Here is a 26,883-nt window from a genome sequence, read left to right on the forward strand (position 1 = left end):
CAGGGCACAGAAAGGTCAGAGCAAAGCTCCAAAGATATACAACATGCCATACGGACCTGATGCTAAGTCCCCTGAGTGACTGAGGAGAGCTTCCTCCATCCTTACTTTAAAAGACTGGTCTCTGAGCCTGGATGGAACGGGAGGTGTAGGAGGTATTGGATGGGTGCCTGGGCAAAGAACCAGGTAAGTCATTTCACATGGCGTCAAACTGGCAAGCCCTAGAGCCTAGAGGGTGGATGCTGCCACGGAACTGACTCTGGGAACCTGGGGCTCCTCTGGAGTCAGGGCATGAAGACAGGGGCACTGGTCCGGTGGAGTAGCTGTGGCTAATAGCTTTGCTAGCTGGAGGTGAAAGGCAGGGAGCCTTCCCATGCATGGGAACATTCTGTCCTCTCAGTGTTTCCCGTAGGCATTGCTCAACCTCAGTTCTTCGAAAAACATCTGCACCCCTCCCTAGCGTCCGCTTTGGAAGAATAACACTGGGAAGTCTGGCATCTGTTTGCAGCCAGCCTGGTCCCTTGCTCCCTTGAGGCCCTGATGAGGGCATTGCCTATTTTAAGGAGAAGCTTTAAGGAGTCAGAACTTGACACCGAGATCAGGGACCTCCATGGCAGGGTGATGAAGTCAGCCAAGTTATGTTGGCTTCAAAGTCTGCTGGGACTCCTTGGGCACCAGTTCTGGAGCCACAACGGGCTTTGGTTCTCATACTGCCTTGTAGGGACAAGAAAATTTTTGTCCACTTAAGGTGTGAGGATCTAAAATGTTTCTTCCCTCCTGAGGATGTTTGTAGAAAAAGGCAATGCTTAACCCAGAGGAATAAAGGAATTTCAGAAATCCATTCCCCAAATCTCCTTTGAGAAGTGCCGTAATACCTCATTTCCTACTCAATAAAAAAATGATAATAAAATGAGGAGCTTAGACCAAGTGGTCCCTAAGACTCCTCCCCTGTCTTGGGCTTTGGAAATGTGGGACAAGATGATGGATGACCTGACATGCCAGTTGATGGCAAACTTGCCCCTACATTCTTACCAGGTCCTTCCGGCCAGACTTTGTGCTCATCCGGCAGCATGCATTTGGCATGGCAGAGAATGAGGACTTCCGCCACCTGATCATTGGCATGCAGTACGCAGGCCTCCCCAGCATCAACACACTGGAATCCATTTACAACTTCTGTGACAAGCCGTGGGTGGTGAGTGACGTCCCCTTCCCCGCAGGTAACAGGGAAGGATCCCAGTCCTGTGTCTCCCAGGCCCCCATGAGGGACCACTAGTGATCAAGTTGCAGAAAGCACCAGTGGGGAGGATGCTGGTGTATGCAGCAGGGTCGGCTCTCATGGTGCAACATTATCATTGTGGTGGAGCTGCCTGTCCTACAGAGTGGACCTTCGGACTCACGGCAAAGTCACACAAACATTCTGTGAAGAAGCCCTTTCAGGTCTGCAGGTTCTGCCCTCAGCCATAGGGTACAGCAATAAAAATACCTGTTTCTTGCCTCCAAGTGGTCTAACTACTGGGAAGGCCAGAGGCCAGATGGGCCACAGGATGGTCCATCTCAGAGGAATGTTAGTGACAGTCCTACCAAGTGTTTCAACAAACTTAAAGTTAGATTTATCCACAAACATATCAGTCAGACACTTACATGAGATGGAAGTGTCCTTAGAGATGATTAAATCTCACCTCTTTGTGATAGAGATATAAAAATTAAGGAAAGTGAGTAGAATAAAGCCACTTACTTACTATGTGGTGCCAACTTCTGAGATTTTCCTTCATTAACTTCATTTAATCCTCATAATAACCTTACAAGGAAGATATTATTATCATCACTTTTTATAGAGAAATGACACCCAGATAGGATTAAGTAATTTTCCAAAGTTATAGAGCCAGGATTTCTGTAGATTTCACTGCCTCACATAAATTAGATTACCATGTGGAGAAGAAGTTGTTCTTTTCCTTGGCCAGTCTGGAAATCTGGGGGCCAGTGAAACTTTTGAGCAGAGAGAAGAGCGGGGCTAGGAGGGGGAGTGACCTGTGGTGGTTCTGGGGTGCTCAGGCCTCCCCTCTGACAGCTGAGCCCCCCGTCCTATAACTCTGTTGCTCTAAGCTGCCCTCTCAAAGGCCAACACCTGTCCCTCGTCACATCCCCCTCTTCTTCTTCATCAAAAATCATTTCAGCCATCACACACCTGCTTACCAAGGGTCATGGATCTCGTGGCTGGTTGTGAAGTTCCCAGACCCCAAGTGTCTCTATCACCCAGGGACCTGGAGGGGGTGTTTTGTTTTGTTTTTATTTTTAAATCAAATGGAGCGATCACCTCTGCTACTGATTTTTTTTCCACACCTGAACTCACAGCCCTGTCTTCCTCACCCCTTCAACACCTGTTAGAATTCCTCCCTCATAGCCACACAGGGTGATACTGCTATTACCAGTTTTTTGCTGGATGATTTCACTAGTCTCAGCCTTCTGACACAGCCTTCAAAACCCTCTCTGTGCCCTGGTTTGTCTATAAACTAGGAATAATAGTAGTACCTGCCACCAGTTTGCCAGCATGGTTGGTATAGGCCCCTACTCTTTGGGATCCCTTGAAGAAGCTAGTTCCCTGCTTTCTGTTCCAAAACTGTGCCAGAGGCCAGGGAGAGGAGGAGCAGAGAGCCTGTGCCTAGAGCTTTGTGCCTCCTGGGATCTCGGAGTCTGGTGAGGGTTCACATTCTCACTCATTCGTAATCCCAGCACGTCGTTTTTGGCATTCCATGAGAACAGCAGGGTTCCCTGGACAGACACCAAGTTCTCCCTTCATTTTCATTAAGCAGCTGCCACACTAATCACATTTTATGTATTGTCTTCTCTTAATAGGAATGAACAAATTTGGTGACTGTGAGGGGAGGATCCTTTTGAGATGGTGACTTTGGTTCATTTTTTTCTAAATTTCTTTATTTTGACTGCTCTTTATATGAATAGACACCTCAGTTGGGCTGAAAGAAGCTCTACTTTGCATCCCTGTGTCTTTGAGCACATCTGCTATCTCATAAATTGGTTAGGGCAGGCACACTGGGATTTTGGAAGCAGAATTAGACCTATCACTGAAAGCACCATTCCAGATAAAGCAAGAATGCCACCATCCCCTATTGCTGCAAATGTATCTTAAAATTCTGTCATTCTTTCCAGGTTTTTTAGAGACAGATGCACAAGAGTTAAATTAATACATTGTATTTCCAGGAGGGATGAAGATAAGATATTAAATGCAGACTGACCTTAAAATCCCATTTCTTCCAAGAAGTCTTTCCTTACTCATTGGATAAGTGGTTATAATGAACATTATCTTCCTGTTCATTGCCAATACCACCACTAGCTCCTAAATCCAGTCTCTGTCTATGCATAGAGGAAATAACCCTTATCAGATACTACATTTGTTTAACTGGTGACTGTATGCTTGTGACTTAATCTAATTTTCCAAGGAGGCAGGGTTAGATGCCGAGCCCAGTATTTTGAGCATACAGGGACTGCTGAAGATAAGGTGGTAGATGTGGGATGAGCTCCTAGGAACCGAACTAGTGCTTGGGAACTGTCTGCCATTTTAGTCTTGGCTGTCCCAGGACTCTGGGAGTCTTCTGTGGGCCTTCCTGGCATCAGTGTGGTGTCTGTGTAACTCTCCCACCTGCTGGGAAGCTAGGGCCCCACATGCCTTGGTGCCACGCCAGGGCGTGGGCTGCAGCAGGACAGAGGTTGTCACGCAGAGCTGGCATCAGCTCGCTGGGGTGCTGGAGAGCCTGGGGAGCTCAGGCAGGTATCCAGAGGCAGAGCAGGAGTCCAGGCTGAGGTGGGCAGGCAAGTCTTAAAGGTTATATGAGGTGGTGGACAGAATCAGAGCAGGCAGGAGAGGTCTGAGGGGCTGGTCTTGATAGTCAAAGCAAGCTGAAGAACCAAAGAACGGCGAGGGCAGCAGTGACAACGGAGAACACACCAGGCAAGAAGAGGCCAGGCCTGTGCTGGTGCAGCCCCGACTCCAGGTGTGGTCTGGGAGCCTGTTTTTCTTTGCTTCTCTAGCCTCAGTCTACTTGTTTGTAAAATGAGATGGCTGATCTAGAGACTCTCTAAAGTCTCTTTCAATAATAAAGTCTTAGAGGCTTGAGAGTCCATACTTTCAGTCTTGGAGGAGACTTTAGGGACTTAGAGTCACGAACTGTGTGCCACTAAGAAAAGTGATCCAGAAGTTCCAGTGTTTTCCAGCATTTCAAAAATCTTAATGCATTTCTATCTTTTGTGACCCCACAAAAGAACCACAACAGATGATCACTTAAATTGCAATTTGGTAATAGAGTCTGGGAGGAAATAAAAGGAAAAGATGTTCCTTTGTGGTAAAAAAGTTTGAGGAACTGATCAAATCCAATCCTCTCATTTTATATATGAAGAAAATGAGGCCTGGAGAGAAATCATTTGCTCAAGGACACTTAGCAAGTTGAAGGCAGAACAAGAACCAGAAGACTCCAGTTTTCTAACAACCTAGTTCTAAGCTTTTACTACTCCCCACCACCCCTTTCCCCCAATGGCTCATGTGCCAACATCCCTTATAGAAAATAGAACCTGAGCTTTTGAAACAAGCTGTAGCTTTCCTTTCTCTGATAAAGAGAAGGCAGGTTTGATCTGGCAACTTTTCCTTGAATCAGTTCCAGATATCAGTGGCTTAGAGTGTGAACTAATCACTTAGTAGCACTAAAGAGAAAATGGTGGCAGTGCCCTGGGGATGGTTGTGTGGGTGTGTGTGTGTATGTGAATGGATTGAACAGGGAAATCCTAAGTGTTTCCTGTGGGAAGAACATGGTCTCTGCAGTCTGAAAGGCAACTATGTGAAGGAGTAGGGCAGAATTATGGATTTGGAATAAAGGGCCCTGGAATAAGTACCGTGTGACCTTGGGCAAGTAACCTCTGGGCCTCAGTTTCTTCATTGACAGAATGTCAGGGCAGGAGGCACCAGGGGGTTCTAGATGTTTGCCAAAGGCCTCTTTCTCAACCTTGACACTGTAGGTATGTGTACTTTACCTCTTTCTCGTGGAGCTGTTCTAGTTTCTCACAGGTGAAAGGTCTAGCAAGTACAGTTCTCATATGAGTATTAAATCCCAGAAAGGTTGGGTCTGTCTGTCCTACATATGCCATGACCACCAAAATCTTCCTGAAGAATAACTTTATTTGTGAAACTCCTGCTCAAACTCTAATGACTCCATACTGCCTACAGGGAAAAGCTACCATTCCTTTCCTAGCATTTGAACTTCCAAGACTTGGCCCCACCTTACTTATCCAGCTTCACCACTTGCCATCTGTAGAGATGAAGAGTTTAGAGTTAGAGACCCAAATTTCAATCCTGGCTTCACCTCTCTGCAGCTCTGTGACTTTAGGTAACTTTTCCTTCCTTCTCTGAGTGTCATATGCAAAATAAAGATGGTAATCACCTAGTTCATCAATTTGATAAGAGGATTGAATGCAATATCATTAAAATTGAATAGGTACTGAATGAATATTAGCTTACTCTCTCCCCCTTCCCTAGCTGAAGCACAGGTTTCTTGAGAATAGGAATTGTACACTCTCTTATATCCTCAGAATGCTTTGCACAAAGCTCTTAACAGAGAAAATACTCAATAAATATTTATTTGATAGACTGATGTTTTGTCTGGAACAATTCTGTTTCAGAATTGTTTAGATAAGCTGAAATGTTTGTTCCTCTCTTGCAGTTTGCCCAGCTGGTGGCCATCTACAAGACATTGGGAGGAGAAAAGTTCCCACTTATTGATCAGACATACTACCCCAACCACAAAGAGATGGTAAGTGATTTAGCAGGGATTTTAATCTCTGTATTGTTTCCACTCTGATCTTAGCCACATGGTGTCTAGGGGGCTCTGAGGAGGGTTTCAGTGTCTTAACCCCAGAGACTCCATTGAGGTTGAATTACGGACCTGCTCTATAGGGCCAGAGGGGCTGGATTTTAGCTTCTAGCCTGTTGTCTCCAAAATCTGGAGACAGAGTAGGGAAGAGCTGAAACTAGGGCAGCTTATCAAGCTGATAAAGTAAGAAACCTATGGATCAACAAGAAGATCCTACTGCTTTGGGTTCTAGTCTTGGCCCTGCCAGTAACCTGTCACTGGACAAGTTACATTTCCTCACTGCATGTCAGTCTCCTAATCCAAAAGCCAAATGGGCATAATTATTCCTGACCAGGAAATCTAATATGGTACTTACAAAATTTAAGTGAGATTCTTTAAGTAATAGCCTTCTGGAAAGGTGTGAAGTGCCCCTCAGATGTAAGGTGTTGCTCCTGTTATTATTCACCAGCCCTTCCATCCCCTTGGCTTCCTCTAGATTGTGATAAGTCTAAGTTAACACTATGCCTTCTCTGAGGCCATCCTAGGATGTCAAAAGGAGCAGAGAGATGGCATGGTTGGTTGGACTATTGCTAATGATTTTCCTCCATAGTGACTTTGAGCATAACCACCTTCTTCCCTTCTGTCCCCACATCCTCTGCCCCAGCCTGCATGGTCAGTTGGTGATCCTGCTTAACTCACCAGTGGAGAGACTCTTTGCTATAGTATTCCAAGTGTTATACTCTAGGACAGAGATCATGGTTGTTCCCCCTCCTACTCCCTTCTCCAAAAGGAATGTCTGTTTGCACCATTTCTGTGAATCAGGAACCTTCTGGCATGTTGTGCATGGCCCTGCTTATCAGAAAACCACACATAGAACATGAATAACAACCTTAGGCCTTTAAAAGTACTTACTTCCTTCGTGTTTGCCAAAGCCTCCTCAGGGAGAGGCTATGGAATTTTAAGCCCATGTCCTTAATAAATTCTTGAGATCAAGAGTAGGGCTTTCCCTTTTAGGGCAAGCCAGGAAACCTTCCAGAGGCTGAGGAACCCTAAGAAGTCTGTGCTGGATGTTCTCAGGGAGTCCAAGACACAGTGGAGAGGAGACTGAGCTAAAGAGAGGATGGGGAACAAGCTGGATTTTCTCACTATAACATCCAGCAGGGCTGACCACTGAAAATAGAGCAACAGTTGCAAAGTATACTCCCCATCTGCCGTCCTTTTCCCCCAAGGATCCTTGTGTTACTTCTCTCCTGTCCTCTATCCTGAAATTTGCCTTCAAGAGAGGACCTCCTGATCGCTCTCTGAGGTCTCAAAAGCTCAAGGGGAATTTCATCCTTACAAGAGAAAGACTTTTTTTGGCTTTAAAAAATGTTCTTAAGTATGAATGAAGACATTAGTAATCTAGTAGAGAAGAGCTTTCAAAAGGAAACAGGACAGAAGTCTATGGACACCAGTTGAAGGCATTAAGTATAGTTAAGCTGGAGAGACAACACCAAGTCTATTCTTTCCTAAAGAGGTGTGCTAACTGGGCCAGACCCTCTGCCAGGAATGGTAGAGAGGGTATTACAACATGTGGAGGGAGGTTAGGCCATTGCAGATCTCAGGCTGAGTGACCCCACGCCCATGCAGGTTACTCCCCTAAACAGGTGAAAGTGCATAGGAGGAACTAAGATAGGAGTAGGGGATACACAGCCACAGTATCTTGTTCTTTTCATTCCAAATCAGCCTGTTCATGGTACCATCAGCCTGCTTTCCAGTACTGTACATCACAAGTCTACACCATCTCATGTGCATAATATTCACCATTTCTCCCCTCTCAGATCAGTTAAGGTAGAAGAAGATACATTCTCCTGGGGAGAAAAGGGAATAATAGTTCTGGCTTTGGAAAACAAACCCAGAATAAAAACTCTCAGTAACAGGTACCAGCTAGTCTAAAAAAGTTTGGGAGACAGGAGAGAGGGGCTAAGGGCAGAATAGGAAAGTCATGCTTCTTCTCTTAGCCCTTGCCAGGTGCTGGGCTGGAGTGTTGGAAACAGGCTGTAACATGCCCCACCCAGCCCTAAGGCTAGCCAGACCATCTGCTTGGTATTTCCCACTGGCTGGCCATGATGAGGCAGGTAGTCGTGGCCAGTGCTCTGTGGGGAAGAGCTGGCTTGGTCTTCAGGACTCTTGAGGAATATGATGGTCACTGGTAACCGCTAGGGGTGGATTACATCAACAAATTCCTTCTTCAGTGGCAGGCGGCCCCAGTACCAGCTGCAGGTGCCATCAACATGCTTCATGCAGACATAATGCTGGGCCTGGTACCCATATAGCTTCCGTTCTAATAGCCAGTCTGTCCAGAGGCACTCATTGGGGGCCGAGATGGCACAGGGCACTGTATAGCAGGTGGTGATCTAGAGTCATAGCCACACAACATCAAGTGAGTGGAGTGTCCTTTTTCCATTATTGCCATTCAGACTCCTACATGTCCTTACAGCCCACTTAAATGCCCCTGCCTAATGAGGTCTTTCCAGATCTTCAGAGTTCCCCAACTTTTTCTTCCTCTGTAATCCCCACATATGGTATTGCTGCTCTAATGGCATCTCTGGAGTCAGACAGTCCTGAGGGTCCTAACTCTACTACTGACCTTAAGCAAGTTACTTCACTTCTCAGAGCATTAATTTCTTCACCTTAAAATGGAAATCTTAATTCTTCCTAAAGTTGTTATAAAAACTAACTTAAATATTTTAAATAAATTGACCACTGCAGGGCCTGGCAAAGAGTAGACCATCTTTAAATGGTAGCTATATTATCTCAGTCTGCTTTATATGATGGCCACCTTCCCAGCCAAAGTGTAAATAATTTGAGATCAATGCCCATGGCCATCTTGCCTTCCCATCCCCAACTTCATATCTTGCCTGACCCTGGCAGATCTCAAGTAAGTGAATAAATACATGCATGAATAAAGGACTATATGCAGGGTGAAGCTGCAATGCTCAAGACCCTTCCCCACCCCCAAAAGACCCTGGAAATGGGCATTCATTCCTTACTTGGCAGCCACAGTTTAGATGGTAGTGGAGATTCAGACTTTCTCTCTGCAAAAAGGACAGGTTCTCCCAGGGCTCAATGTAGTTGCACAGATGAATGAAGACTTTCCCGTCGTTGAGGACCTGACCTTCAGGGGGAGATGGAGGAGAACCTAACATGAGGCATCTGCTCATGGAGCTCCGGCAGCCTGGGTCCTTGGAGAGCCCAGAATTGCAGCTTCTTCAATGGCTTTCTGGTGGCAGTGGTGACATGGGCCTTAATGAAGGGACCAGAAAGACCTTTATAATCTCTATATCAAGGATATTAACAGACTTTGTATGAAGGACAGTTGAAGGCATGGTTCAGAAAGAAGAACATGGTCTTTAAAGTAAGACTCTTGGTGGAACCCCCTTCTTTTCTACCTGTTGCTAGCTGTGTGACCTTCAGAAAGTCATGTAACTTCTCAGCTGGAAGATGAGAATAAGGCCTCTGTCAGGATTAAATGCAAGAATGTATATAAAATTCCCTGCACAGTTATAGGCCCACAGAAGATCTTCAATAAATAATAGGCCCCTTCCCCTTTCTCAGTATCTGTACAGGCCAGTCTCCTGCCCCACTGATGCCTGTCTTGGTGAGTCTTTCCCCTTGCCCACAGGAGAGTCCCTCTTCTTATGAAGCTCTCTCCCATCTTCCAAAGACCCCTTTCAGTACCATCTCATCCTCAAAGCCATCCGTGACCACACTGGCCCACACCTCTTTTAGAAATTCAGTTGCTCAATCACTTACTCACTGAGCAACTACTATGACCTGGTATCAGGAATACAGAATAAATATGATAGGATCTCTGCCCCAGAAGAGCTTAAAAACTAGTAGGGCAGACAGATCAGGAGGCAAAAATTACACTATAAAAAAAGATGCAGTTTCAGAACAAAGGAAAGCCCAATAATCTCTGTCTGTGGCAGGGGTGAGGGCCAGGAGGAGGAGGAGATGGGGCTTACATCGGGCCTTGAAGGAATAGGTAGAAGTTCACCTGTCAGACAAGTTGAAGCGAGGACTTTGCTTTGCAAAGGTGGAGGGGTGCAGCTCAGCAGAGTGCAGCCCTGCAACTGCAAGTAGCTGTTGGGGAAGACAAGGAGCGAGGAACTATCCCTGACAAGCAGCATGAGCCAAAGCTGGAGTGATCGGCAGTGTTCTGGTTGCAAAGGGCTTTTAACTAACGTTAAGTAAAAGAGTTTGCGCCTTCTCCTGAGAGCATGGTGCCCCCAGTGACTTTTTGGTACACCCATGTTTCGTCAGTTATCCTTACCTTCAGTCATACTTGACCTCCTTGAGGGCAGAGAGCCCAGCTCCTGCTTCCTGAAGCACTGTTGTTCCCAGCAGAGAGCTGGGCATGCAGACGGTAGGTGCTTACAAAGGATGTGGCCTTGCCTGCTGTTCCTGGAACCTGGAGGGCTCAGTGGCATGCCCTGCCTCTGCTTCTCCCACCAGAGGCTCCTAGATCAGAATCATCCCATATCCTTAGAGCTGGGGAGCCCCTACCCTCAAGGCCACCAATGCCTATGACTTCTCAGGAGCCAAGTCTAGACTGTGAGCTCTTTGAGGACTGTGACTTGTTACTGAGTCTCCATTCTCCTGCCCAAGCCCTGGCAGGCAGTAGATGGTCATTCACTGATAAACCTGAGGGGCAGATCGTGGAATTCCTCCTCCTGTTTGTCCCACCTGCTCTGCTTTTCTTTTCCCTGCCTACTTTCTAAATATTTTTCAACTTGTAGGGCAAATTTAGATCCTGCTTACACAATGACGCTTCCCTAATTTACAACCACATGAACATCTCCTTTCTCTGAACTACAAAATAATTTAGTATTGCATTCATTCACTTATGGAGTTATTATTGTGTGGTTCTTTAACTGTTCTACCCCAACCAATTCAGTGTGGAGGAGAGGCCTAAGTTCATGGAGACAGAACCATGTTGGACTCAGACTTCCTGTTAGGGCCTGGCTTTGACTTCCCCCAGAATAGGGCCTAGAGTATGAGTTAGGCACACAGGCTCACTATGAGCCAAGAGTGTGACCTGACATGGCTGTCTAAAGCTAATGCCATTCTAGGCTACAGGAACTATAATGTGTGTGTTGGTGGGCAGTTGCTCACACACAATCCTTGAGCCTCTCCTCCACACTGAATTGGTTGGGATAGAACAGTTAAAGAACCACACAATAATGACTCCATAAGTGGATGAATGCAATACTAAATTATTTTGTAGTTCAGAGAAAGGAGATGTTCATGTGGTTGTAAATTAGGGAAGCGTCATTGTGTAAGCAGGATCTAAATGTCACCTGTAGTGTTGTGTCCAGTTCAAGGTCCTGTGCTAGGGGAAGGCTAGGGACAGGCTATATCCAACTTGAGAAGGTGGCCACGATAGGAAGGGTCTGGGAACCATGCCAGCAAATCTGGAGCTAGAGTGCACTTGTCTATTATCCTCAGGTCTCTGCAGGATCATCACAGAGCAGAAAGCAGAGTTGAACTCACAAGGGGTGGTTTCAGAGGGGCAGATTTTAGCCCAAGATGCCAAAAATTTTTAGTTTTCAATTAAAACTGATTATGGATCCAGTTGTTCTAGGTTGGGAGAGCAACCAGTTCCTAAAATAACAGTGTAGTGGTGGCCAAGATGACTGTAATGAAGGCTCCTGTATTGAAAGGGAGATTGCCAAGGCCCCTCCCAACTCAGTCTGTCTCTTAGTAACACAACACTGTTTTATGCCCAAGGAAATGCCACCTGGCTCAGCTTGCTGCCCAAGGACAGCCCTGGCTCTTCCCTGACTGTCTTCTGGGGAGAGAGACTCTGAGGGCCACTTGCTGGTCTTTAACTTACCAGTCAAGAGATACTGCTTCTGGCTGTTGGCTTCTAGTTTCACACCACAGAGAGAGGAATCAAAAGGTGTGTAGATATACTGAACATCCTGGATTTTCTCGAACCCTTTAAACATCTGAAAGGCAATCACCAAAAAGCAGTATTGGGTCATTAAGTGTACTTTATACCTTAAAAGGAAAAACTTCCTATTTCTAAATCTGAAAAAATTAAGTGTGCCTAGTTCAGGATTTGATTAACACAGATGGTCCAGCTGGGTCATCTCTCTCTATAAGAAAATGGAAACCTTGGTTTATTCCAGCGAGAGGAGAGGTACCTCTAGAAGCTTCAAGCATAGGTTTCTGTAGGACCAGAGAGACACTGAGGGCCTATTCTGCACTGTCACTCAGGCTCTGTGGGACCTGCTGCCAACATGCCATCCATTCGTCTTCAGTGTCTATACCCTAGGACCAGTGACGCAGGCCACCTGACCAGTCCTCCTGGAACACAGGCCCCGCTCTTCCCAACAGCCCAAGGGGATAAACGCCCTGTCCTTTCCCCATGTACCTTTATCTGTTTGATTTCATACCGGATCATTTTTTGAGTGTCAGCAGGGTCTGCACTAGCAGGAACTACCTTCTCACTGGAGATTTTGGCCCGGATGGCTGCATGAAACAGAAAAAAGGGAACCTTCAGCAATCTGTGGGAGCAATCTATCTGGAATCTGGGCCCCTAAACAATTTTGAAGGGGACTTCTGGGTTAAGGTCTTGCTGGGTTGTGAGGAGGAGGAGGATGTGTGTGAGTGGGGACTTGGAAGCTCCTTTGCAGCCTCAGGCTATTAGGTCCTACAGTCTCTACACCTTACCTGCTAGTTTTGAAAGTCTAGTTCTCCATAGCCCAGGGTGCATGGGGGTGGAGGTGGCTGTCAAGGCAGAGGAGGGAGGGGGAGGCCCTTGAAGACAGTCAGTGTGCAGACATCAGCTGATGTAACGCAAGGCCCTAAATGGAGCCCAACCAGAGCTATAGTTCAAATTTGCCATTTGCACATTAATCAAAAACTCTTTATGAAGTTCTTACTCTGTGCCTAGCCTAACACTAGTTATTTGGCTTATAAATGTGATTAAGACAGGGTCCCCCATCCTGCAGAACTCTTAGTCTAGTGGACTTACGAAGATCAACAGCACAGTATAGTGGGAGCCCAAGGACATTAGAGATGCTATAATAGCACCAAGGAGTCAGCAAGCCTTCAGAGGAGAGCAGGTACCTGAGTAAGACCTTGAAGGGTGAATAGAAGTATACCAGGGACTTAAGGGGGCGGGGTAGGTATTTACAGGGGGCGGGAAGAGGAAGGGTAAAAGATGCATGTTGGGTTGGGGCATGGCAGCAACTTCAGTTATAGGCTTGGATATGCAGGGATGTTTTTAATGAAAGTCCAGTGCCCGTGGCACCTGGCTCTCCCTTTCTCCCACCCAGTAGTTCAGAATAATCCCTGGAGAGTTCCTAGGACCTGTTGTTCAGTGACATACCATAATTACAGTAGGCAGAGGTGAGGGGTCGCTATCGAGGCCCTTACAGTCTTCACTTCCTTGCAAGTTATCAGGCTTTGCAAGGTTGCCATGGCGCCGGCCCGCCAGACCCATCAGCAGTAGCGGGAGCGCCTCCCTTTCCCTGCAGACTCCGGGTCTGCATACCAACCCCACACAACCACCCCTGCTGTGGACCTCGCGGGCCTCCGGACTCACCCAGCGCCGAGCGGCAGACGTGCTGCTGGGGGTGCGCGGGGGCGCAGCTGCACGCCTCGCCCAGCCCCGGCGGCCGCAGCAGTGCGAGCAGCCGCAGCCACAGCGCCCAGCTCGGCGCAGTCCGGGGGCTCCGGGCCATGACACCGCAGAGCCCCGACGGAACCTGTGGGGTCTGACCAAACCGCCCTAACAGGGCGCCTTCAGAACGTGTGGTGCCCCTCGCCCCAGGCTTTATGAGTGGACCTAGGGCCAGTCCCGCCCCATGGGCTCCGCCCTCCTCTGGCTGCAGGCCACCCGCGACTGCAGGCCCCGCAAGACCCGAGGCCTCCCGATGGCAGGCTCAGTGAGATGAGGAGGGAAGCTCCATGAGAGACCCCTAGCCTCTATTTCCCTGCTTAAGCAGTTTATAGAGGTAGAGGGAAGGCACTGCGAGAGGGGATGGAGTCACGGCAGAAAGATGGGAGGACAGAGATTGAGGCAGAAGAAACAGTGAGGAGAGGCACAATAGAGACAGGCAGAGTCAGAGAGAGGCAGACGGAATTACAACAGGCAAAAGAGACAGTGACAGAAAAGGACGGACCCCTTGCTGAGCTGCACACTGGGAATGAGACAAGCTACTCCGGGCCTCTTTCAGCTGCAGGAAGTGTTTTCAATGCCCTATTTATGAGGCTCCAAAGCAACAGCAAACAGTAATGGAATAGGACAGAGAAAGTTGGGATGTGTGTGTGTGTCTTGGCTCTGTCGTCTGGGGGATGGGGAGAGATGTCAGAGAAAGCAGCTTTAGGAGCACTTCCCTACACCCGGAGCCTCAGACTCTGCAGATGGCTGAGGACAGTGCTCTTGGTGGGGGCTCCAAGCACAGGGTATCCCATCACTTAGGGCAAACCTGGGACTTCAAAGCCCTCTCCAGACTGTCTCTAGGCTACGCTGATTTCTGTCTCATGTCCCTACTTCCTGGAGAGGCTATGTCTTGTTAAAGAAGCTGGGACAGCTTAGAAATACCATGTACTTGGGAGTGACCAGAGCCATGTACACTCTGACAGAGCATAGTGCTCCGAGGCTCCAAATAGAAAGAGACCCACAGGATTACAACTGTAGGATGTTTCCATACAGTGCGGGACTGGGAGGTAGGAGGCTGGGCTCTGATTCTGTGACTGGGTAGCTTTGCAACCTTTGCCTCCCTGGGTCTCACTTTCTTGTCCATAAGATACATTTGAACCTCATGATCCCTGAGGCCTTTTAAAGCTCTTAGCTGAGCCTCCACTGGCCTCTGCCAGGAATCCTGAAATCCTTAGGTCAGGTACTCCCAGTATCCGGTCACACTTAGGATTCCCTCGGAATCAACTTTTCATCAGAGTTAATGTTATTTCCTTCAAAAGACATCTTTTCAACTTGATAAAGTAGTGATGTTTGAAAAGAAGGAAATTGAAAGCTGAGCCTAAGAAAGATGAGATTTGGTGTCCGGGTAGGTACTTCATACAAAACCCAGACCAAAAGAGAGTCTGATATGTTACTGGACCGGAATCTGAAAAAGCATCCTGCCCAGTCTCTTCATTTGGCAGATGTAAGGTAAGTGACTTGCAGAGAGTTAGTGGCAGAGAGGACTAGAATGCAGGTGCCCTGCTGTCTAGTCTGGTGCCCCTTCCACTCCACTGCTTAAGTTCCTCCAGCACCATTGTGTAACAGCTTGAAATCCTGCCCTTGGAGAGTACTTCTTTTAAGTTTTTATGTTGCTCTGCTAGCTACCTTCAGGGAGAGTTGACTCTCTTAACGATCTCTTTCAAGTAATAAGCATGTTGAATTCTCCTGTCAGTTGGCTTCCAAATGCCAAGCTGGGCAGGACTACTTAGCATACTCAGGTAATCTTAGCCTTAGCATCCTAGCCTCAGCAAGCTAAGCTGCATGTGGTGGTGAGTTTTGGGATGTTGATGAGCACTGCAGAGTGTGAAAGGGGGTGAAAAGCCAGGTACAGCACAGGGAAGCTGGATGTTTGGAGGAGATAGGGTACTAAGAGGTACATGACAAGAGGGGCATTTAAGATTCCAAACATACATTTCTATTTCATTGGTGTTTACTAAGGTACAATTTACATGCAGTAAAACTCACCCTTTCAAAGGTGAATTTTTAAAAAAATTCTCTTTGGCTAAGGGTCAGTCCTGCCCAGTGTTTGTCTAATGCAGCGAAGGTGCAACCGATGAGTTTTAAAGATGTAGAGAGTACCAGGTAGGAGAGCAGGGTTCTTACAGCTCTGCCACAACATGCTGCAGCCTTAGGCAAGTTACTGGTACCGGCCTCAGTTTTTAAATTCATAACAGTTGGACTAGCTCTTTAAAGGGCCCCTCCAAGGGTGTTCCCAAGAAAAATATTTGTAAGATTCCACAGAGAAGCAGGCATATTCTGACTAATTCCTTCCATTCTTCTCTGCTTTCAGCTGACACTGCCCACATTCCCAGTGGTGGTGAAGATCGGCCACGCTCACTCGGGCATGGGCAAGGTAAGGCCAGGCCTGCTGTGCTTTGGGGCTGAGGCCAAGAAGGGTGCTTTTCAGAGTCAGGTTGTAGACTTTCTTCTGCCTCTGTTACTGATGAATTCTTTCTAAGAAGACAATTTGGGCCCTCTGAAGCTATGAATGTTACCCAAACAGACCTCTTTCATCAAGCAGAGTGCAAGTCACTTGCTTAGCCCCTTGGGCCCCTGGCAGAAAGTGTGGCTTCTGAGCCCAGGGAAGGGAAGCTGGAGAGAAGGGGCTTCCCAGGGAGAGGAGGTTTGCTTCTGGCTGGGAAACATCTTGATGGGGTTTGGAGGCCAGAACTCCAGTGACTCTTAGTGTGTGTGTGTGTGTATATGTCTCCCTTTCTCCCTCTCTGCCTTGCTCTAACATTAGGTCAAAGTGGAAAACCACTACGACTTCCAGGACATTGCCAGTGTGGTGGCCCTCACCCAGACGTACGCCACAGCAGAGCCTTTCATCGACGCCAAGTATGACATCCGGGTCCAGAAGATAGGCAACAACTACAAGGCTTACATGTGAGTGGGAGTGGGGTCCCAGCAGATGCTCCTCACTTCCTCCTCAGCCTAGCAGAGAATCTGAGCCTCCAGGTAGCAGCTGACTCTCAGATTAACCTCCTCTGGGCCACAGAGCAGAGAACAGTGACCTTGTCACTAAAGGGAAGATAAATTTTTGGTACTACACTATGGTTGTGACAGATCTCCCTAAATGCCAATTGCTTTTTTTTGGTGAGGGGGAGGGGGTATTATTAATCTACCATTACATAAGGAATATTATGTTTACTAGACTCCCCCCATCACCAAGTCCCCCCCACATATCCCATTACAGTCACTGTCCATCAGCGTAGTAAGATGCTATAGAATCACTACTTGTCTTCTCTGTGTTGTACAGCCCTCCCTGTGCCCCCTCTACATTATGTCTGCTAATAGTAATGCCCCTTTTTTCTTTCCCCTTATCCCTCCCTTCCCACGCATCCCTCCCCAGTCCCTTTCCCTTTGGTAACTGTTAGTCCACTCTTGGGTTCTGTGATTCTGCTGCTGTTTTGTTCCTTCAGTTTTTTTCTTTGTTCTTATACTCCACAGATGAGTGAAATCATTTGGTACTTGTCTTTCTCTGCCTGGCTTATTTCACTGAGCATAATACCCTCTAGCTCCATCCATGTTATTGCAAATGGTACGATTTGTTTCTTCTTATGGCTGAATAATATTCCATTGTGTATATGTACCACATCTTCTTTATCCAGTCATCTACTGATGGACACTTAGGTTGCTTCCATTTCTTGGCTATTGTAAATAGTGCTGCGATAAACATAGGGGTGCATATGTCTTTCTCAAACTGGGCTCCTGCATTCTTAGGGTAAATTCCTAGAAGTGGAATTCCTGGGTCAAATGGTATTTCCATTTTGAGTTTTTTGAGGAACCTCCATACTGCTTTCCACAATGGTTGAACTAATTTACATTCCCACCAGCAGTGTAGGAGGGTTCCCCTTTCTCCACAGCCTCGCCAACATTTGTTGTTGTTTGTCTTTTGGATGGCAGCCATCCTTACTGGTGTGAGGTGATACCTCATTGTAGTTTTAATTTGCATTTCTCTGATAATTAGCGATGTGGAGCATCTTTTCATGTTTCTCTTGGCCATCTGTATTTCTTTTTTAGAGAACTGTCTGTTCAGTTCCTCTGCCCATTTTTTAATTGGGTTATTTGTTTTTTGTTTGTTGAGGCGTGTGAGCTCTTTATATATTCTGGACGTCAAGCCTTTATCGGATCTGTCATTTTCAAATATATTCTCCCATACTGTAGGGTTCCTTTTTGTTCTATTGATGGTGTCTTTCTCTGTACAGAAGCTTTTCAGCTTAATGTAGTCCCACTTGCTCATTTTTGCTGTTGTTTTCCTTGCGCGGGGAGATATGTTCAAGAAGAGGTCACTCATGTTTATGTCTAAGAGGTTTTTGCCTATGTTTTTTTCCAAGAGTTTAATGGTTTCATGACTTACATTCAGGTCTTTGATCCATTTTGAGTTTACTTTTGTGTATGGGGTTAGGCAATGGTCCAGTTTCATTCTCCTACATGTAGCTGTCCAGTTTTGCCAGCACCATCTGTTGAAGAGACTGTCATTTCGCCATTGTATGTCCATGGCTCTTTTATCAAATATTAATTGACCATATATGTCTGGGTTAATGTCTGGATTCTCTAGTCTGTTCCACTTGTCTGTGGATCTGTTCTTGTGCCAGTACCAAATTGTCTTGATTACTGTGTCTTTGAGGTAGAGTTTGAAGTTGGGAAGCGAGATCCCCTCTGCTTTACTCTTCCTTCTCAGGATTGCTTTGAAATGCCAATTGCTTTTATCATAACTTATGAATCATGGTAGTCATTAGACCTGCCACTGTGTTTTTACTTGTAAAATACATTTGTTGTTTATAAAGAAACAGAGTTTTTCCTGATCACAGATTTTAATATTCTGATAACTCTGTTTTGGTAATTGTTTTGAACAATGGAGTTCCTTTATTATCCTATGTACTTTACTTTACACATTTATACATCTTATATATTTTATATGTTGAAAGAAATCCATAGGCTGCCTGTGCACAGATAAAGTTAAGAAATTCCTGATGAAAATATATAGCCCTGAAAAATCCTACAGAGCATTAAAAACCTGGTGATTATGAGAATAAATGACTTTTCCACATAACTGTCCATTTGCTAGAATGGGAAGTTAAAGGTTTCCTCCATTAGAATTTAGAGGAAAAAAAAGAAAAGATTTCAAGACTACCTAAACTTCCGTAATACACCTAAGAATGCAAATGGCTTAAATTCCAGTTTTGGAAATGTAAACCTGCTTTTTAAAAAAATTAAGGTAATATTATCTTTACAAACAAAGAACATGAAAATATATTAGTTTGATCTTTGCCACTCAGGCTTCAGATTCAAGGCTGAGCAGCTTCCTTTCCCTTACCTGTCCATTTCCAGTTTTCTTTCCTCATCCCCCTTTTAAGTGTTTACACTCCCCACCCCTGGAGTGAGTTAGGAGCACCTTCTCTGCACTCCCTTTTCTTTATTTATTTTTTAAGGTATCATTGATATTCAATCTTATGAAGGTTTCACATGAGCAACATTGTGGTTATTATATTCACCCATATTATCAAGTCCCCCCCACACCCCATTGCAGTCACTGTCCATCAGTGTAGTAAGATGCTATAGAGTCACTACTTGTCTTCTCTGTCTGCACCCCCTTTTCATAACCCTTTACAGTCTGAATCTGTGTCACTGTCCGCTAAGCAGGAACAGAGGAATCTCTGCAGCTCCACTACATTGTGCAGCAGCTGGCACATACTAGGCCCCTGATAAACATTCAGGGAAGAGCCCTTGTAGAGAACTGATGCATAAATTGACTAGATTCCTACTTTTGAAAAGTTTATAACTTTTTATTTATAGTCTTGGAATAAAGGTTGCTTTAAAACCATGCACAGTTCAAAGGAGGATAATTATAAAAACTAGCTAAAAGAAGTGGAACAGTCGGTATGTTCAAGCACCTAGGAAAGCAGATCTCCTGTCTTTTCATTTTAAAATCTTATGAAGAAACAAAACATTTATGACAGTAGAGCAAGCGTATCTTGATCCTTAAAAGGAGACACCATGGTTTTAAGGCCATGTTCACTCACTTTCCAAAAACAAATTAAATGATGCATAACAGAAGAGAATTCCTAAACATTGAAGGGTGGGCAACCAGAGCAACTTCAGAAAACATTTACTCAGTGTTTTGTTTGCAAGGGACAATGAATTTGGGAGAATGTTTAGGTCCTCTCAGCTCCTCTGCCTCAAACATTTGGCAAGCCCCTTGCTTTCAGAAGGGATTGTCTTGACAATAGCCAAGGTAAGTTTCGAGTGTCTTCCCTTCTGCCCTGGCTCTCACCCTAGAGATCCAGACAGTAGTCTGGGCTGCCTCAGGGCTCTGAAAAAGGAGCTGAATGTCTAGGTTTCTCAGCATCTGCAGTCAGATCTCTGGGGATGGTATTCCAGGGAGCTGCTGAGTGGAGACGAGCACATCATCCCACCTCTAAGCAGTACTGAGTGATAAGGACAGCACATGGAGGCCTCTGTCAGTGGTGTGAGCGGGCCTGCTGTCCCCCTTTCCTTTGACTGTGTCTGAGTAAAAAACAATAATTAAAAAGATATTTTTTGGTGTTTTATAGTTTGTTTAAAATTGTATGAATTGGTTCTCATGACAACCCCATGTTTACACAGGGGTAAGAGAGCTCACAGAGGTGAAGTCATTTGTCCAAGGTCACCCAGCCAGTCAAGAGTAAATGCAGAACCAGAACCCAGGTCATCTGCCTCCTATTTAGTGCAAGATTAGCGACTCTAACACACGATGTAGGATTCAAGGGTCAGGGGAAATAAAATTGGAGACCTGATTCCATCATCTCCATTTGATGAAGGAGGCAACTTAAGCTTGAAGAGGTTAACTGACTTGTCCAGAATCACATTGCTAATAATTTAGGCCCTCAGAAATTCACTGTTGAATGCATGAATAAATAAGCTAGTAAGGAAGTCATCGGGAGATATTCACAAGAACCCTGAAGATGTTCCCAGGATTCAGTAGAATTAAGTTGTATATACCAAGTCAGCCCAGATAGTAAGTGGGTAAGTAGGCTGCTGGGCATACAAGACATAGTGTATACCCTCAGTGAACAGAAGAATACTTAGCTTGATAACTAATGTAAAAAGTAGATAAAAGATTATGAGATGAAGGTAGAGTCCTGCAGGGGTTCTAAGAAGAACAAGTGCTCATCTGGTTGAGAAGATCAGAGGAGACTCCATGTAGCCAGAGCAGTCTGGGCTGAACTCTTCAAGAGAAGAGGAGGGCATTGCAGGTGAGGTTTGGCAGAGGCAGCCAGGCTTTTGGCTCAGCAGTTAGGCCCCTGGGCTATCTGTGGGAGAAGCAGGTGGGGAAAGCAATAGTGAACTAAAATTCTGGAAGTTTCATGCGCTTCTCTTGCTGGTGCCACTCACTGCCTGTCCTATGCTGGCCGAACCTTGTTACAGGAGAACGTCAATCTCAGGGAACTGGAAGACAAACACCGGCTCTGCGATGCTGGAGCAGATCGCCATGTCAGACAGGTGGGTGAGAGGAGTCTAGTCTCCAGCCCATGAGAGGGAGGCTTCCATGGATGAAGAGGTGGAAGAAAAGAGCCCCACCCACAGGGAGCCTCTGATCAGACAGGGCAGGTAGAACACAAAGGCCCAAGCAACCAGTTAACAAGATAAGGCAGGAGTGGGTTATGTGCTAAGTTGTGTCGGTAAAGACTGGACATACTGTAGAAGCTCCAATAGCAACCAAGGACAGCCACCTAGAGTAGGTGAAACCCTCTCTGAGCCTGCGAAGGTGGGTGGGCTCTGGAAAGCAGAACTGAAGTGCATGATAGGTAAGGCTATGTGTACTTGATGGGGTAGCTGAGAGGGGGCTGAGAAGGAGGGGTTGGAGGAGGTGGAGGCAGCAGGGAGGGCAGGAGCAGCAGGCAGGTTCAATGTGAGCCAATGCCCCAGCCTCAGGGTATCTTCCCCTCCCCTCCAGGTACAAGCTGTGGGTGGACACCTGCTCTGAGATGTTTGGCGGCCTGGACATCTGTGCTGTCAAAGCTGTACATGGCAAAGATGGGAAAGACTACATTTTTGAGGTAAGTTTGGGCCAAGGAGTTTCTCAGCAAGAGAAAACCCCCAAGGCTGGAGGTCAGGCTCTTGGCTTAAGAACTATGTGGGCAGCCTGGACTGCAGCCTCCTGGTCTATGGGGAGGTTCTCAGACAACAAGGTCAGTGGCTGTACATAGCAAAATACCTCTGCCAGTGGGGAGCTGTTGCTTTCAACCAGCTAAGGTGACCCACATCTTAGGTAACAGATGCCAGATCTGTGTTCCTAGGGTCCTAGCCCAGTGCCATATAATCTGGGAAGACTATAGTGGTTTTACCAGTGGTGGTCTCAGAAAGCTAGCCTTGGGAATAATTGGTCCAATCTGCTCATTTTGCAAGTGAGAAAATTGAGGGCCAACACTATGATCATATGCCCAAGGCTGCAGAGTGAATCGGTGTCTCAACCTGGGCTAGAACTCAGGTCTTCTGGATGCAGTACATTCTTCTTAGTATCTCTTTGAGCCTTGGAGACACTTTACTCAGCCTGGTCTTCTAACACAACTTTGCTGATTCCCTTTTCCCATATTAAAGGGAAAATCAGTGGCAGTATGAATCTTTCACACAATTCCTGCCCAGTCTTCTGGGAAACAGGAAAGGCTTCCGCCAGGAGTTGGTAGTATTTGCAGAGGATTAGCGTCAGGAGCCCAAAGTAGGCTTCAGAATCTATATATGATCTGCTTGGTATGTAACACTCTTGGGACAATGAAATCCGAGAACTGAGTCCTAGTCTAGCTCTTCCCCTAAAAAGCTGTGTGAATTGGGGTGAAGTTACTACTTTTTCTAAGGCTTGTAAATGGAAAATATCTCAGAAATCTTTCTTTTAAAGCCCTACTTCATACCTCCCCTGTCTGGGTGGGCCTCAGTTTTCCCATCCATAAATGAGAGTTGGACTACAGAGTCTGTAATCCTGGGCAGGCAGACTCTTCCTAAAGGAGGAGAACGTTGATCTGGACCTTGAGGAACAGGAAGAATCAGGATTAGTGGTGAAAAGGGAAGGCATCCGAGGTCATGACAGAGGCAGGAATATCGTTGTTTGATGGGCAGAGTATGTGTGGAGATAGAGATTATGTGGGTAAAAAGTCACAGAGATGAAAAATACCTGCTCCTAGCCATAGATTTAAAGGAATGACTTCACGTGTTCCTGTTCCGCCTGCCTACAGACCTCTGAGGCCTCGGGCTGTCCTCTCTCCTTGCTCTCTACCTCTTCCCACTACCTTTGGCCACCAGTCTTTCCATCTCACTGAGCCCTGGCCTGGGTGAAGTGGGGAGAAGGGCCCAAGACAAAAGTTTGCAGGAGGAGGGAGCAGAGAGGTCCTATTTTTGGACAGGAACATGCTTCTAGCTGAAGACAGGAACACAGCTTCATCCACAACCTGTCTTTGCTGGCTTAAGTCCTACTCACTCTGGAAGCCTGTACCAGTTCTTTTATGTTGCCAGACCCTTTCCTAACCTGGCCACATCTTCCACCAGGTCATGGACTGTAGTATGCCACTGATTGGGGAACACCAGGTGGAGGATAGACAACTCATTACTGAACTAGTCATCTGCAAGATGAACCACCTGCTGTCCAGAACCCCTGTCCTGTCTCCTCAGAGACCCTTAACCACCCAGCAACCACAGGTAAGCCATGGAGAAGAGATATAAGAGAGTCAAGAACCATTCCCAAGCCCACCACTGTAGGCTCTGGTGGCTCTAGGATGAAGCAGAGGTCAGACACCCACAAGCCTGGGTGTGATCTGTGGAGTCTTGTCCCTCTTCCTTCCCTCCCCTCCTATCCAGAAGCCCAAGTATCCTTGTCATTACCACTGTTCAGTTTCAGCTATAGAACTATCCAGAGATCTAGTGCTGGATCTATTTCCTCTGAACCTGAAGTCTCTAGGGAACCAGACAGCTGCCCTTGGGACCCAGGATGCTCCCACTTTTAAACAGGAAGGTCTCTGAGGAAGGGCTGGCTCAGACCTCTTACCAGCTAGTCACTGTGAAGGTTCTGCTGTATTTGTAGGGAAAGAAGGGGGTTTCTGAGACATCTGCTGGTCTGGAGAAAGGGCAGAGTCAGGTCAAGAGTGATGAGATAAAACTCAAGTGAGAAATTGCTTTCCTTCCTAAGGGAGAGGAGGCAGCTGCAGTGTCTGATGAATGGCCAACCACATGCACAGTGACAATATCCGAGCTGCAGGTCTAGCAGGAAATACAGTGAGGTTTTTGTGGATCCTCAGTTCCTATGGCTCTAGGCAAAGAAAGGCAGGGGCCCTGAACCTGAAGGTCTTTAGTCCCATCTAGGAAATAGCTCGTCTTTCAAAAATATCCCCAAACTCTTCTCTCCACTGAACTTTTGCATAATGAAGTGGTAAGAACTTGGGACAATGAAATCCGAGAACTGAGTCCTAGTCTAGCTCTTCCCCTAAAAAGCTGTGTGAATTGGGGTGAAGTTACTACTTTTTCTAAGGCTTGTAAATGAAAATATCTCAGAAGTCTTTCTTTTAAAACCCTACTTCAGTTAGGGGGTAGCATAGAATAGTGATTCAGAGTATGGGCTTTGAAGGGAAGAACCACCCAAGTTTGAATCTTGGGCCCTCCAGTTATTGGTTTTGTGATCTTGGACAAGGTCCTTATATTGAAGTAAGGAATCTAAAATATAGCACAGTGCATCATAAGCACTCAATAAAGGTCATCTGTTGTTGTTATATAAGTAAGAGGCCTTTGGGTTTGGGTTCCCTACAACCTTAGGCTTTGAGATTACCACTCCCTTTTCTAAAGCTCGGTGACTCACTGGGATTGTACTGCAATCAGAAGCCAAATAGTTGGATTCTCAAAATCCTTCAGTAAGGAAGAAGAAAAGGAGAAGGAGAGGAAGAAGGCAGTGTAAAGTAGTCTGGATCGTTTAGCATAGAACCCATTACCCCACATTTATCTTCTCATCATTTGAGTATCACAGAATCATAGCATAGAAGCAAACTAGAAACCTAATGTATGAGAAATATTTCTGTAGAAAATGACCACAGCAGAACAGTATGACAACTGGTAAGTTAGTTCCCTCTCTGGATTTCAGTTTCTCTGCCTACAGTATGAGATGATACCTAAATACCTTTTCAGCTCTAAAAATTTATCTGAGTATAATACTCCCATACTGAGGCTGGTTAAATGGGAGCTTCTACACCAATAGATGTCAACTCTGACTCTTGTCAGGTATCCAAGTTGAGAAAAGCCCCATGTGGTGGGTGGTATCATACATTAGCTCTTGTGGGCATGTCACACCTTCTGCAGCTGACTCACTCTGTGTCAGACCTCTGGCCAAGTTCAAGAATCTGTTCCTGTACTTCAGGAATGTTAGTCACTAGAGAATTATAGCAGGGTAATTGAGAAAACAGCATTTAATTGTTTGTTAGAGATACAAGTCCATTATTTAAGTATTTTACTTGACTAGAGGTGATAAAAAAAGGATCTTCCTGTTTGAAAAAAAACATCAGACCTGTGGTTAGATTTTATGATTTTGTAAAGCTGATGTAAAGGTATTTGGGTCCTTGTCTTGCCCTTTAGTCCACACCATTTCTCTCTGCGATGGGATAGGCAGATTAATGCTCACCCCTGCTCTAGAGGAAGAGTAATAAGTAGTCCTCTTCTTCCCTTTAACCCTGAGAAATACAGAGAGCGTCTGGTAGCTGCTTTAAGAATGTATGACAGAGTAATAGAGTCTGATGCTGCCCAGACAACATAAACAAAAATGGGCTGCTGTGGGATCCTATGAGGGTCCCTTAAATGGTTTGATAAGTGTGTGCAACACTCTTCTGGCCTTTTGCAGGGAGGTCATTCTGTCCTAGGATGAAGAGGCAGGAGACCTGAGTTCGGCCTGTCCTTGCCACTGACCCACCAAGTGATCTTGGGTAGATTTCTTCCCATTTCTTTGCCTCAGCATCTTCGTGTGTAAAATGAAGGGTTGAAAAAAGATTCCTAAGATCTCTTCTAGCAATAAAATTTAGGTTATACAAAATGATATCTGAAACATAAAAGTTCAATAGCAAAGGAAGAAATATCCCCACCACCACCACAATTTTTCCACCCTGCAGAAAACATTAGCTCTTCTTGGGTACAAGCATCCCATTTTGTAAACATTAAATATTACAACTTAAATATTTTAAAGAAAAATCTGTAATATATCACAGTCAAGGCAAGAAACATAGTTAAGGAATCAGCTTTCATAAATACAGGAACTCCTACCAAAATTCCTTGTGGCAAAGCCAGTCTGGCTCAAGGATAAGCTTTTCTCTGTTCTGCCTCACATTTGAAGCTACAGCAGGATATTGTGGAAAGCACGCCATGCTGGGAGTCAGGACACTCAGGGGCTTGGACATTCTGCCATAATGTTGTGACCTTGTGCACGTCCTTCCCAACTCTAGACTTCTGACTTCTCACCTCCGAAATGGAATTGAATTAGATGATCTTTAGATCCCTTTCAATTCTAAGGTCACGTGAAACCTGGACTCAGCCCAACTGCAAAATCAGAGGGCACAGCCCTCCACAAGAGTGCCCTCACTATTGACACCAATGGGAAGGTCAAAGAGTTCCCCAAAATTTGATTATTCTAGGGAAGGACATGCAGAACTTACTGAAAACAATTATAGTTACAGGTGTACTGTGGGAAAGGATTCAGGTTAATAATAAGCTAAAGGAAGATACATGGGGCAGAGTCTGGGATGATTCCAAGCACACAGCTTCCGTTGCTGTTAGGATGCTGTTACCCTTCCAGCATCCATATGTGACCATACACAGGGAGTACTGCCAATCAGAGGAGCTCATCTGAGCTTCAGTGTTCACAATTTTTATTGGGGTATCATTTCATAGGTACTCTTGATTGATCATTTGGTTGAACTCAGTTTGTAGCATCCTCCTCTCTGGAGGTCAGGGCTAATATCACGTGGCCTGAGGGGCCACTGTGAGTCACCTCATTTGCATATACTATCTACACTATCAGTTGTGGTATGAGGGGCCCCCACCATGAATAACAAAGACAGTCCTATCACTCAGGAAATTCTAGGAGTTTAGATGTTACCTCCCAGGGCAGTGGAGATAAAGGCCAGATTTCTCTTTGGGTAAGGCCAAATTCTTTACTTTATACATGATTAAATTAATTTAGCAAATGTTTCTCAAATACTTTCAGCCCCTGTGAGCAAGGACCATACCTTATTCATCTGTGTTTCCACTGACTCACCAGGCCTAGTTCAAAGTGAGTGCTTAAAGTTAGTTAAT

The 26,883-nt window shown here is 45.8% G+C and overlaps 2 protein-coding genes across 2 annotated transcripts in view; one reads left to right on the forward strand and one right to left on the reverse strand.

The window, feature by feature from the left end:
• Positions 1-26,883, forward strand: part of SYN2 (synapsin II) — a 207,670-nt gene that overhangs the window by 162,537 nt on the left and 18,250 nt on the right. The window contains exons 4-10 of the mRNA XM_037000264.2: positions 1,033-1,189; positions 5,721-5,810; positions 15,878-15,940; positions 16,331-16,473; positions 20,998-21,072; positions 21,527-21,629; positions 23,110-23,259. Coding sequence (XP_036856159.1) covers positions 1,033-1,189; positions 5,721-5,810; positions 15,878-15,940; positions 16,331-16,473; positions 20,998-21,072; positions 21,527-21,629; positions 23,110-23,259 — 781 coding nt within the window. The remainder of the gene's footprint in view (positions 1-1,032; positions 1,190-5,720; positions 5,811-15,877; positions 15,941-16,330; positions 16,474-20,997; positions 21,073-21,526; positions 21,630-23,109; positions 23,260-26,883) is intronic.
• Positions 5,162-13,669, reverse strand: TIMP4 (TIMP metallopeptidase inhibitor 4). The gene is made up of 5 exons (XM_017655856.3): positions 13,447-13,669; positions 12,271-12,368; positions 11,728-11,842; positions 8,882-9,006; positions 5,162-8,245 (listed from the first exon to the last, which is right to left on the reverse strand). Exons 1-5 carry the CDS (start codon positions 13,583-13,585, stop codon positions 8,048-8,050), a joined length of 675 nt encoding a protein of 224 aa, XP_017511345.1. The 5' UTR covers positions 13,586-13,669; the 3' UTR covers positions 5,162-8,047.

Source organism: Manis javanica, chromosome 3, assembly GCF_040802235.1.
Source record: "Manis javanica isolate MJ-LG chromosome 3, MJ_LKY, whole genome shotgun sequence".
NCBI lineage: Eukaryota > Metazoa > Chordata > Mammalia > Pholidota > Manidae > Manis > Manis javanica.